The following is a 13,175-nucleotide window of genomic DNA, read 5'->3' on the forward strand; positions in this document are numbered from 1 at the left end:
GACTACAGTAAACATTTCTGCCAAATGTAAGCAACATTTTAATCTAATGAATACACCTTCTCACAGATCCCTCACCTTATGAATGTGTTCCAAAGCAGTGCCTCGCAGGGAGCTGTTAATAAATAGTGCTGGTTATACAAGGAGGCCCAAGCAACACAACATGGACAAAGTACCAGTCACTGCATGCCTCAGACATGGAGGTTGTAGTGCTTAGCAAAAGCATGCAAGCTAGAGCACATACCAGCAGGCAGATGTCTGAAACTGGGGTACTAGAAAGATGTAGAAGCAGCCAGGGCACTGGTGGAATTGGCAGAAACGTCCCCTAGTCAAGAGGATCTTTCGTGGCCAGGACATCGCAAAATCTGTATGGAGACGATGACCCAAAACGAAATAGTGTGTTTGGTCACCACCTTGCCCTTAGCCAGCTAAGTCCACAAATAGATGGTCATCAACTCCATCCTGTAGCAGGCGGTCAATGTAGTTTTGACACAAAGTCTAGAGTCCTGCCTAAGCAGCTGTTCCTCCTAAGTTGAATGTGGAGGAGGACAGAAAGATAAGTGTGACAGACTGGCTCATATGAAGTGAGGAACCCACCTTGGGTAAGAAGGAGGAGCAAGTGTAAAGCACAAACTTATCCATGTGGAAAATGTGATGGGTGGATAAAGATAGCCTGAAGATCTTTGATACTATGAGCAGAAGAACTATTTTTAGGGTTAGGGGTCAAATTGGACAGACACGGTCGAGAAGCCACTAAAGCAAACACAAGATTAAAATCCAACTAAAGAACAAAGGAGTGGGAAAAACCACCACTATTGGCGATCCCAACAGAGGGCACTCAGGAAAAAACAAATTAAGACTGAGCAGCAGGTAGCAATTAACCATAGACTTCCAAATGAAACAACCCAATTGGAGATGCTATTTCAGAGCTGCAGGTGCTCTTTTCTGTCATTTCTGTCTTTTTTCCATACCCTTCTTATTATATGTCCTGCTTAAAAAACAGGGACTGGGCTGAAGTGTACAGAGACACAGGGAGGAGACAGGGCCAGGGCCTGAGGCAGAAATATTTACCATGTGTCTCTTGTGAAGAATTTTTTTTTTTAAACCAATCGCTTTACCTCTGCAACTGACTACTAGTTGAGAGGAGGGTGAGACAAAACAACAGAGCTACATGCTAATGTCACAATATTAAAAACCTGAATCCGTTACAATATAACTTTAACAAACAAAAATTTGTTATTCATATTATCACCTGCGGATCCGTGGAGGCTTTGGTGGGGGTGAATCCGTATTCTCAGCTTCCAAAGCATTACCAGTGTCCTCTGAGCAAATTTCATCCTTAAATGTCAAAAAGTTTGTTATTTTCATCACTTGCTATAAGGGGGGTGAAACTATGATTGCACAATATTCTCTTGCATTCTAAACACAAACCTACCATGAAATATTGTAAGGAATATGCTACTTACCAGTATGCATCTGTTCTTGGCATGTAGAGCTGCAGATCTGTACACTTTTGCATAGATCGCCATCTGGTGTTGGGCCCGGATGTTTGCAGTTTGTTTTTCTTCTTGGACAGTCTTTGGAAGTCACGAGTTCGGTGACTCCTCCTTCGGTCCGTACTGCGCATGGGCTTCGGCTCCATCCTCAGATTGTTTTTCGCCAGCAGGGAAAAGATGGAGCGTAGTGATAACAGTAAGAAACCCATGTGTGTTGTATCTAAATAAGATAGACTGGAACGGATACAGGTAGCCGGGGAGGCGGGTGGGCGTCTACAGATCTGCAGCTCTACATGCCAAGAACAGATGCATACTGGTAAGTAGCATATTCCGTTCGAGGCATATGAGCTGCAGATTGTACACTTTTGCATAGATTATATAGCAGTACCCAGCCCTAGCGGCGACCACCGGTATCCGTTGCAGCGGTTTGAAATAGTGTCTTTAGTACAGCCTGGCCCACACTAGCTTGTTGCTTGGAATGCACGTCTACACAGTAATGTTTTGTGAAGGTGTGCGGAGTTGACCATGTGGCTGCTTTGCAGATGTCATCTAAGGGTATGTTCCCTAGAAAAGCCATAGAAGCCCCTATCTTTCTTGTAGAGTGGGCTTTAGGTGGAACAGATAATGTACTTTTTGCTTTGTGATAGCAAATTTGTATGCACTTTACAATCCACCTAGCTATCCCTGATTTAGAGATGGGGTTGCCTTTATGCGGTGGAGAGAAGGAGACAAACAATTGTTTGATTTTCCTGAAAGGTTGCGTTCTTTGTATGTAGTACAACAAAGCCCTTTTAACATCAAGTGTATGTAGGGCCCTTTCCGCAACAGATTGAGGTTGCGAGAAAAAAACGGTAATTCCACCGATTGATTAAGATGGAAGGGGGAAATGACCTTGGGCAGAAATTTTGGGTTTGTACGAAGTATCACCTTGCTGTGATGTATCTGCAAAAAGGGTTCTTGTATAGTGAACGCTTGTATTTCACTAACCCGTCTAAGGGAAGTGATAGTTATGAGGAAAGCGGTTTTCCAGGTGAGGAACTGTAGCTCGCATTTATGCATTGGTTCGAAAGGCGGACCCATTAGTCGTGTAAGAACTACGTTTAGATTCCATACAGGGGAAGGTGGTGCCCTGGGTGGAATTACTCGTTTTAGGCCTTCCATAAAGGCTTTAATAGCGGGCACTCTGAACAGTGATAAATGCTGTCTGTTTTGTAGATAAGCAGCGATCGCTGCTAGGTGTAGGCGTATGGATGAATATGCCAGGTTACACCTGTGAAGATGGAGCAGATAGCATATGATGTGCTGAATGGATGCATCTAAAGGGTTGATTGTATTGTTACGGCAGTAATCAACAAATCTCTTCCACTTTGCGGCATAGCATGCTCGAGTGGTAGGACGTCTGGCTTCCTTGATAATGTTCATGCAATCAGGGGGAAGGTTAAGGTATCCAAATTCTAAGATTTCAGGAGCCAGATCGCAAGGTTGAGCTGAGCTGGGTCCGGGTGTCTGATTTCTCCATGGTTCTGTGTTAGGAGGCATGGGGACAGGTGCAGTTTTTGATGTGGTACTACCGATAGCTGTAGCAGTGTGGTGTACCACGGCTGCCTGGCCCATGTTGGAGCTACCAGAATGAGTGTGAGGGAGTGCTGCTGTAGCTTCCTTACCACTAACGGAATTAGCGGGAGAGGTGGAAAGGCGTATGCAAATTTGCCTGACCAGTTCATCCATATCGCATTGCCTTTGGACAATGGGTGTGGGTATCTGGCAGCGAAGCTTGGGCATTTTTTGTTTTCGTGGGTGGCGAAGAGGTCTATCTGAGGATGCCCCCACTTGTGGAAGAATGGGCGAAGAACTTGTGGATGCAGTTCCCATTCGTGCATTTGCTGCGTTCGTCTGCTGAGCAGATCTGCCATGGTGTTTTGTATGCCTGGGACGTGCTGTGCCCGGAGAAAGATTTTTTGTGGAATTGCCCATCTCCATATGCTCTGTGCTAAGCGGGAGAGCAGGGGAGAGTGTGTCCCCCCTGTTTTTGAATATAATACATCGCAGTCGTATTGTCTGTGCGAATGAGGACTGCTTTGGCTGAAATTTGTTTCTGAAAGGATTTCAGGGTTAGAAAGATCGCCAATAACTCCAGATGGTTGATGTGGAGTACTTTTTGCTGTGGCGTCCATAGCCCTTGCACTGTGAGGTGTAGAAGGTGAGCTCCCCAGCCGGAGAGTGATGCGTCCGCTGTTAGAATCACCTGAGGAACCGGGTCCAGGAACGGCCGCCCTTTGGAAAGGTTTGTGGTGTTCCACCACTGCAGAGAGTGATGGGTGCGGCCGTCCACCAACACCAGATCCGTCAGCTGTCCCTGGGCCTGGTTCCAATGCCGTGCTAGGCACTCTTGGAGTGGACGCATGTGGAGTCTTGCATGGGGCACTATGACGATGCAAGATGCCATCATCCCTATTAGCTTCATAAACACTCGTGCTGGGAGAGAGTGTTGAAGAGTGAATGTTTGGCGCAAGGCTTGAATGCTTGCGATTCTGGCTGAATTGGGATAGGCTATAGCCTTGGAGGTGTCTATAGTGGCCCCGAGATATTGCTTTGTGTGAGATGGTATGAGGTGGGACTTTTGATGGTTCACCGTGAAGCCTAGCCGGTGGAGCAGTTGGATGGTGCTGTTTGTATGTTGCACACATTGGCCGTAGGAAGCGGCTTTTATGAGCCAGTCGTCCAAGTAAGGGAAGACGTGAATGTGTTGCCTTCTGAGGTGAGCTGCTACTACCGCTAGGCATTTGGTAAACACCCGTGGAGCGGTTGTGACCCCGAAGGGGAGAACCTTGAATTGGTAATGCTGACCGTCCACCACAAACCTGAGGTACTTCCTGTGAGAAGGGTGTATTGGAATATGAAAGTATGCGTCTTTCAAGTCCAGTGTAGTGAGAAAGTCTCCCTGACACAGGCGAGGGAAAACTTGTTGGAGGGTGACCATATGGAAATGGTCCGAATGTATGTATGCATTTAGAGGCCGGAGGTCTAGAATGGGCCGTAGGATCTCGTCTCTCTTTGGGATTAGAAAATACAGAGAGTAGACCCCTAGATTTTGCTGATTGACGGGGACCTGCTCTATAGCTTGTTTTTGGAGGAGGGAGATTACCTCCTGTTTGAGCAGTATGGTGTGTTCTTGTGACATTGTACGGTGCCTGGGTGGAATATTGGGTGGGGTAGATGTTAGTTCGAGACAGTAGCCTGACTGAACAATTTGTGTCACCCATTTGTCTGATGTTATGGTCTCCCAGGTCTGAAGAAAATGTTGTAGCCTGCCCCCGACTGGAGTGGAATGGTCTGGGGGAAGCGGGGGAAAGTCATTGGGCGGGTGGTGTGGCAGAACGGGTGTTGTTGGTTTTGCCCCTGCCTTTATTATTGTTTCCCCTATAACCACCTCTCTGATAGCCCTTTGAGAAGGTATTCTGAGGAGGGGACTTGTAGGAAGTAGATGCGTTATCGGCAGAGTAACCTCTGCCTGTGCCCCGAAAGGAGGAACGACGAAATGAATGTCTAGGGGTATGGGATTGTAATGCCCCCATAGACTTTGCCGTATCCGTGTCCTTTTTCATTTTCTCCAATGCTTCGTCCACCTTTGGACCAAATAGGTGTTGTTGGTCAAAGGGGTGATTTAATATAGATGCCTGGACTTCTGGATTAAACCCTGAGATTCTGAGCCAGGCATGACGACGAAGCAAAACACTGGTGTTTATCGCTCTCGAAGCTGTGTCTGCTGCGTCGACGGCACATTTAATTGAGGTATTGGTGATGAGCTCTCCCTCCTGTATTAGCTCCTGAGCCCTGTGTTTGTTTGTCTGGGAGGTGTTGCATGATAGCCTCCAGTTCATCGTAATGCACTCCATCATAACATGCAAGCAGAGCTTGTGTGTTGGCAATGCGCCACATATTTGCGGCCTGCGAGGCAGTGCATTTACCAGACGCATCTAAGAGCTTTGACTCCTTATCTGGTGGGGGAGCCTTCCCTGAGGATTGAGAGTTAGACCGCTTCCTAGCTGTGGATACCACCAAAGAGTCCAAGGGAGCAGGTCCTTTAATATATGCAGGATCTGTGGGGGCTGCTTTATATTTTTTCTCTATCCTGGGGTTTAGTACCCTAGCTCGGACTGGGTCCTTGAACACCTCTGCAGCATGTTTGGTTACCCCTTTTAGCATGGGCAATATTGCTGAGGCCTTATCTTGTATATCAAAAGTGTCCAGCAGGAAATCGTCCTCAACTGGCTCGCTATGTAATTCTACCCCATGGTAGTGTGCCGCCCGCTGTATTAAGTGGTGGAACCCCAGGGAGTCCTCTGGATGAGACGGCCTGGATGGATAAATGTCATCCTGAGGCACATCTGGTATATCGGGGTTGTGGTAATCCTCCCATGGGTCTGGTGTCCCTGGAGGTGTGGGGTCTATTGGGGCGTCTGCCGGGTCATAATCTGGATCTCCATAATCAGGGTCTGGAGATGGGGTTGGAGAGCGGTGAGGCAAAGGTGGTGGAGATATGGGAGGTGGAGAAGATGGAGGAGGTGGAGGAGGTGGTGGTGGGGAGGGTACTCTGAAGGGGGATGTGGCAGAGTCCTTCCGTTTTGGCGGAGGAGGAAGATCTGGCTTGTGTAAATGTCTCTTTTTGGAAGACAAATTTAAATGACCAGTCTTTGGATCCTTTATTAAAGTTTTTTGATAAGGATCAGGCGTAAATAGTTCTTCTGGCACCGAATCGTCTGTCGGTGCCGATGTTTTCGGAGCCGAGGGCTCCGATGGTTTCTCCATGCCATGCTTTTTCGGGGTCTCCGATTTCTTCGGTGCCGAGGCGGTCTTCGGCGCCGGAGCGTCGGTGCTGAGGGGCTTATGCTTATGCTTTATCGGCACCAAGTGTGCAGGTTTCTAGCCCGATGACTTCGGAGCCGAACTGGGCATGGTTTTCTTCGGTGCCGAACGGTGTTTTTCGGCACCAGGAGTAGGCTGGCTCGAGCCCGAGCCGCCGGGAGACTTATGATGCTTCGACACCGGGCCCGAAGGTGGGGTGATAGAAGCTGTATGTTTGGTTTTCCCTAGGCCCGGAGGCGAAGGTGTAACCGGAGTCTCTTTCGGTGTGGGTACGGGAGTGGGAGGGGGCAAAGTACTCACGACTCTCTGCGCCGGTGTTATCTCCTCCAGGTCACAGTCGTCGGCCTCGGAAGCGCTGACGAGTTCTTCCTCCTGCTCTGTGTGCTGCTGCCCCGAAGCTCCGGTGTGGTCTCCGAAGATGTCGGGTGGAGCCGAAGTCGATGAGTGCGCCATGGTGCGTCGAGCTCTTCGATCCCGGATGGTCTTTTTCGATCGAAAAGACTTGCAGGCGGGGCAGTCTCGAGCCTCGTGTTCGGGAGAGAGGCAGAGGTTACACACCTGATGGAGGTCGGTGTGGGGAAATTTAGACCCACATTTTGGGCACTTTTTGAAGGGAGTCCTTTCCATCGGCCGAGACCGGAGTCGAGGGAGGCCCGTAGGCCGGTGCCGATGTCTGGAATCGAAAAGTGCCGCCGAGAGAGATGAAGAAGATGATTTCACTTAAGAATCTCGATGGACGAGGATTTTCCGTCGAAGGTCGAACTGGAAAGGTTCGAAGCCAGAGCACGAAGTATCACATCCGAGCCCGATGGCGGAAAAAAACAATCTGAAGATGGAGCCGAAGCCCATGCGCAGTACGAACCGAAGGAGGAGTCACCGAACTCATGACTTCCAAAGACTGTCCAAGAAGAAAAACAAACTGCAAACATCCGGGCCCAACACCAAATGGCGATCTATGCAAAAGTGTACAATCTGCCGCTCATATGCCTCGAACATATAATTTTACACGCACCATTAGACCAAGAGTCTCTATTTCACCTCTCTTCTGAGAGCTCAACTGGTATTCACAAACATCCAGAACAGCATTCCCACAGCAAACACAGGTTCAACGCTGCATTTAGGAAAACCTAACCATGGGGTCCTATTTGGAAACATTTAAGTACATAATTATGGCATTTTACTAGGCCATTTACAAATTCTGTCTATCTCAACATCACAGCTCCCTAAAACTGCAAAATAAAATTAAATACAAATAAAGATAGCAGGTTCTCATCATAGTATGATACAATGACATTATGAAAGGATTCAAACTTGTGATTTTTTTTTTGATAAACAAGTTTTATTGTTTTAAACAGCACAATAACAAAAACAGTCTGGTATTCCGAATCAGTACTACACAGCACTACATTAGGAAGCACCCCCCGCTCCCCCCCGCCCCCAGAGTCCTCCCCCCAGCCCCTGAACCGCCCCATTAAGGTATGTTGCCTAGCCATTTCCCCCAAACCTTTCGGTATTTCTTGGGGCATCCTCGTGCCCGATAGAGAGTCCGTTCCTGCGCCGCGCACCAGTCCACCCCAGCGCCCCACTTGTCCACACTTGGCGGCAGCGGCTGCTTCCACGCCGCAGCAATGTCGCGCTTGGCCACCATCAAGGCCGTCATGAGAAACAGCTGCTCTGAGCGCGTGCCATCTAAGCCATCTGTGATGCCCAGCAGCGAGTGTCTCGGATCATGTGGCACCTCCCACCCCAGGACCTCCGTAAGTTCGGTCTCAATACCTCTCCAGAACCCCTCCAGGGCCGGGCAGGACCACACCATATGCAGGAAGTCTGCCGGGTCGGAACCACAGCGGGAGCAGGCCGCATCCCCGGAGAGGCCCGCACGGTGAAGGCGAGCCGGTGTGAGGTATGCCGCGTGGAGATAGTAAATTTGGATGAGTCGTAGCTTAGCGGAGGCCGTCACCAAGCGGGGGGCCATAAGGGCGTCCCGCCAGTCGGCCTCGTCCAGGGGACCCACCCATCCCTCCCAGCGCTCCTTAAGACCCGCGAGGGATGTAGGGGTGCAGTTAATGAGGGAGCGGTAGATCCTGGAAATGCCCCCCCTCCCCAGGTTGCCCAGCAGGACCTGAGCCTCCGGAGGGCTGTGATCCGGCAGCCGGACGTCCAATGGTGTGTAGGTGCGTATGGCGTGGCGCAGCTGGAGGTACCGGTAAAATTGGGAGGAGTGAAGGGAAAAACGCGCTTGCAGCTCCGAAAAGGAACACATCCGCCCTCCCCGCCAGACGTCCCCCAGCTGGGAAATGCCGATAAGATCCCATGATTTGAAGCCTTCCAGCTTTGTGACCTCCCGCAGCCACGTCCCGTGCCACAGGGGAGTGACCCGTGTCAACCGTCCCGTCCATCGGGTGAGGCGGAGCGCCGCTCTCCAGGACAGGAACACAGCCCTGGTGATGTCCGGGCAAGAAGCAGGGATGGGGGCGCCGTACAGGCGGTCTTGGATGTCGGAGAAGCCCAAGCCGTTAAGTTCCACCCTGTAGGCCGGATCGGACCAACCCCCTCCAAACCAGTCGTGAATGACCAGGAGGCGGGTGGCCATGTAGTAGAGGTAGAGATCAGACATGCCCAGGCCCCCGTCAAAGGTGGGAATGCGGCACGTCGACAGAGCCAGCCGTCGCCTCCCCTCGCCCCAGAGAAATCTCGTCACCATCCCGTCGAGCTCGCGGAACCACGGGCGCGGAAAGGAGAAGGGGGTGTTTTGCAAAACATACAGAAACCGGGGAAGGATCATCATTTTGTAGAGAGCGACCCTTCCCAGCGGGTTGAGGGGCAGCTGCTGCCACCGCGCCAGATCGACCTTGGCTCTCTTGACCAGGGGGGAGACGTTGAGCGCCCAACTTAGCTCCGGGAGGAGGGAGACCCAGATGCCCAGGTACTGAAATGATAAGCGACGCAGAGGGATGGTCTCCTGCCAGTCAAAGCATTCCCTGGAGGGGTGCAACGGCACCAGAACCGACTTCCGCGGGTTGAGGGAGAGACCCGACGCCTGGCCGAAGCGGCGCAGAATGGATAGTGCGCGTGGTCCGGAGCGCGCCGGGTCCCCCAGGTAGAGTAGGACATCGTCCGCATAGAGGGCGATTTTGTCGGCTGCCAGGCCGGGCCATTCCCACCCCCGAAGGAGGGGATCAGATCTAATCAAGGCAGCCAGAGGTTCCATCGCCAGAGCGAAGAGAAGGGGCGACAATGGGCAACCCTGCCTCGTCCCCCGGCCAATCCGGAAGGGCCTTGACAACGCACCATTGACCAGCACCCTGGCACGGGGCCGGGCATAGAGGACTCGCACCATCCCCATGAACCGGGGGCCAAAGCCCATGTGGGACAGGACGTCGAAGAGATAGGTCCACCCCACCGAATCGAAAGCCTTTTCGAAGTCAACGAGGAGTAGAGCGAGGTACGGGGTCAGTCGATGGTGATGGGCCAGAGCCACATGGAGACGGCGCAGACAGTGGCGCGTGCCCCGAGCGGGCATGAAGCCACATTGATCCGGGTGGACCAAGGTGGACAACATGGGCTTAAGTCGTTGGGCCAGGACCGCCGCGTAGAGTTTCACATCAGTGTTGATGAGTGAAATTGGGCGGTAGGCCGCTCTATCAGTGGGCGGCGGCGTGGATTTGGGCAAAACCACAATCGTGGCCAGGTCGGATTCCAAGGGGAAAGAACCCTTCTCCAGCGCCTCCGCATAGTGAGCTCTCAGCCGCGGGACCAGGGTGTCCCTGTAGGCCGCAAAGAATTCCTGGGGAAAACCGTCCGGTCCCGGCGTCTTCCCCGTTGACGTACGCCCGATAGCCTCCCCGATCTCCTCGACGGAGATGGGCGCCTCCAGGCCCTCCATTTCGTCCGGCCGAAGCCTGGCCAGGCAGGTGCTCCCGGCCGCGAGCAGGGCGTCCAGAGAAAGGTCCGGCGCACGCGCTCGGTAGAGCTGGGAATAGAATTGGGCAAATGCCTCTGACATCGCCACGGCGGAGGACTGGAGCACCCCCGAAGAGTCGGCAATCGCCGGAATGATGCGCGATGCCCTGGGGTAAGTGGCCAGGCGGTGCAACAGTGCGCCGTTCTTGTCACCCCAGCCGTACACCCTCGCCACCGAGGACTGCCAAAGAAGCTTGGCCGCCTCAAGGGACCGCTGACAAATCTCCTGACGAAGGAGCCGCAACTGTCGGTCCACCGCCGGGTCGTCATGCTCGGAGAGCGACCGCTCCAGCCGCAACGCCCGGGCCTCGCAAGCAGTGAGCTGCTGCAGCTGTGTCTGGCGGTGCCGCACCACCTGTGCCTTGGCCGCCCCCCTGATGGTTGCCTTGCAGGCCTCCCAAAGGGTGCCTGCCGACGAGACAGAACCCTCATTGGCACCATAGTAATGAGCGAGTTCAGTGCCAACCGCCTCGCGCACTGTCTTGTCCTGGAGGAACCAGGCGTTGAACCTCCACACCGGCCTGGCCATGTGAGGCGGGGGGCCCAGACCCAGGAGGACTGGTGAGTGGTCCGAGATGCCCCTGGGAAGGATGCGGACATCCTGGACGCTTCCGCACTCGGTGGGGGGGACAAAAATCATATCAATACGAGCGTGAGAGTGGTGAGCGGCTGAAGTGTGGGTGTATTGACGGTCGTGAGGATGCCAAAGCCTCCAGGCGTCGCAAAGGCCCTGGGCCTCCGCCCAACCCGCCAGCTGTCTCGCTCGCGCAGTGCGGGAGTCCGAAATCGGTCCCGACGAATCCAGCTGTGGGGCCAAGACCGCATTGAAGTCGCCCCCAAGCACGACAGCGCCCACGGGGAGAGATTCTAACAACGAGGCGGCGTGGGATAAAGCCTGCGACAGTCCCGAGGGAGGCACATAGAGTGAGAGGAAGCTGACCGGGCGACCCTCCAGCGTACCACAAATGGCAATCCCGATACCCAGGGGCGCGCGGGCCACCCTCTGAAGGACAAAGGGGAAGGAACGGCGCAGCAGGACCGCCACCCCGCGGGAACCACGGGAGAACCCCGAGTGCCACACCCGGTCGTAGCCATAGCGCGCCAAGAAAGGACATTTTTCCCCGAGGAGATGGGTCTCTTGAAGGAGGAGGACGTCGGCCCCAACGCGCTGAGCATACTTAAGGACCGCCGTGCGCTTAAGCCTATCCAGCAGGCCGTTCACATTCCAGGACAGGACGTGCAGCTGTGCCCTAGGGGTTACGTCAGCCATGGATACAACGGGTGCATCGGGACACTGCAGGGACGGAGCCACCCCAGGGGCCTCGGGAGGACATCATGTCGCATTGACGCGCAGGGAGGAAAGGAGGATCGCCCAGGACCCGCGGGGAAGGCTGGGGGCAGGCAACAGGGAACCAGGGGTGCCCGGCCGGGAGCGAGCGGCAGTAGACCGTGGGCAGGAGCCAGCGCGGAGCGCTGCAATGACGCCCGTGGGAGGAAGCCAAGGGGCGCCAGGACGGGAGCGGGCAGCAACAGGCCGTGTGTGTGGGCAAGCGCGGGGCTTTGCAGTAACGCTTGCGGGAAGCTGCGATGCGGCGCACCCAGGGAAGACCAGACATGAACGAAAAGGACCACCCCCCCTCGGAGGAATATCCAACAAAACAGCCAACAAAACCCACCCCATAACCCCCAACCCCCCACCCTACACTTCGAGAACTGAAGCATCTGTCGCCCTAACTTCAACAACTATTACAAAAGCCCCAAGCGAACGCTCGGGTGTCAAGAGCGTGGTGGACCCCTCCAGAAGTACGGATGCAAGTGTTCCGGCCCAGACTACTATTCATGAGCGGAAGTCCGCTGAGTCCAGGACCATGGCGGCGGCCCCAGCCGCGGGACCGGGCCACCAGAGCTGCTGCCAAGATAGAAGACCACCCCAAGTCAAATGACCGGGCTGCGGGAGAGATCAGAAAGGTCCACAGGCGCGATGAGGGGGGGTCGGGGACTGGTCCGGTGGGCGCGGCGACCGGCTCCGGAGGCCCCCAGCCGCCTGAGAAGATGTCCCGGATGAGGCAGACGAGTCCCTCGGCATCCTGCCCGACCCGCTCATGGACCGATGCCCCGCCGACAACCCCCCCCTGGGCCGCCGGGACTGTGTGCGTCTTCCACGGCGTGGGCGAGGAGGCCTGGTTGTGTCCAGGTCCGTAGGCCTCCGGGCCGGGGACGCTCGCCCGGATTGGCGCAGGGGTCGCTCCTCAGTGAGCCAAGTCCAGGCCGCTCGAGGAGTATCGAAAAACAAGGTTTTATCCTGGAAGACCACACGGAGGCGGGCCGGGAATTGAAGTTGGTATCGAAGACCCAAGGAGCGCATCTTACGTTTCACCTCCAGGTATGATCGGCGTTGCTCTTGAACCTCCCGGGTGTAGTCGGGGAAAACCATGATGGTATGGTTATTAAAGGACAAAGGAGACTGTGCCCGCGCCTCCTTCAGGATAGCATCCCTGTCCCTGAAGTTGAGGATCCGCAGGATGAAGGGGCGCGGTGGGGCCCCCACCGGAGGCTTGGCGGCCAGCGACCGGTGCGCTCTTTCCACCACGAACCAGGTGGACAGGCTGGCCGCTGGCATCCAGGACTTAAACCATTTCTCAAGAAAGTCATCGGTGCGGCCAGATTCCACTCCCTCCGGAAAGCCCACCAGGCGGAGGTTGTTGCGGCGGGCCCGGTTTTCGGCATCCTCTGCCCGCCGATGCAGTTCCTTGGAGTGGGTCGTGAGCTCCCGGACCTGATCCTGGAGCTGCCGGATGTCGTCCTCCGCGGTCGAAATGCGGGACTCCGTCTCGGTGATGCGGGCCGTGGCAT

General features: G+C 54.3%; 1 protein-coding gene across 6 annotated transcripts in view; it reads right to left on the reverse strand.

The window, feature by feature from the left end:
- PTPN12 (protein tyrosine phosphatase non-receptor type 12) overlaps positions 1 to 13,175 on the reverse strand; it is a 425,418-nt gene that overhangs the window by 100,935 nt on the left and 311,308 nt on the right. For all 6 annotated transcript variants that reach the window (XM_085654008.1, XM_085654006.1, XM_085654012.1 and 3 more), the window contains one exon: positions 1,250 to 1,335. In XM_085654008.1, the coding sequence (XP_085510134.1) occupies positions 1,250 to 1,335 (86 nt within the window). The remainder of the gene's footprint in view (positions 1 to 1,249; positions 1,336 to 13,175) is intronic.

Source organism: Triturus cristatus, chromosome 4_1 (assembly GCF_964204655.1).
Source record: "Triturus cristatus chromosome 4_1, aTriCri1.1, whole genome shotgun sequence".
Classification (NCBI taxonomy): domain Eukaryota; kingdom Metazoa; phylum Chordata; class Amphibia; order Caudata; family Salamandridae; genus Triturus; species Triturus cristatus.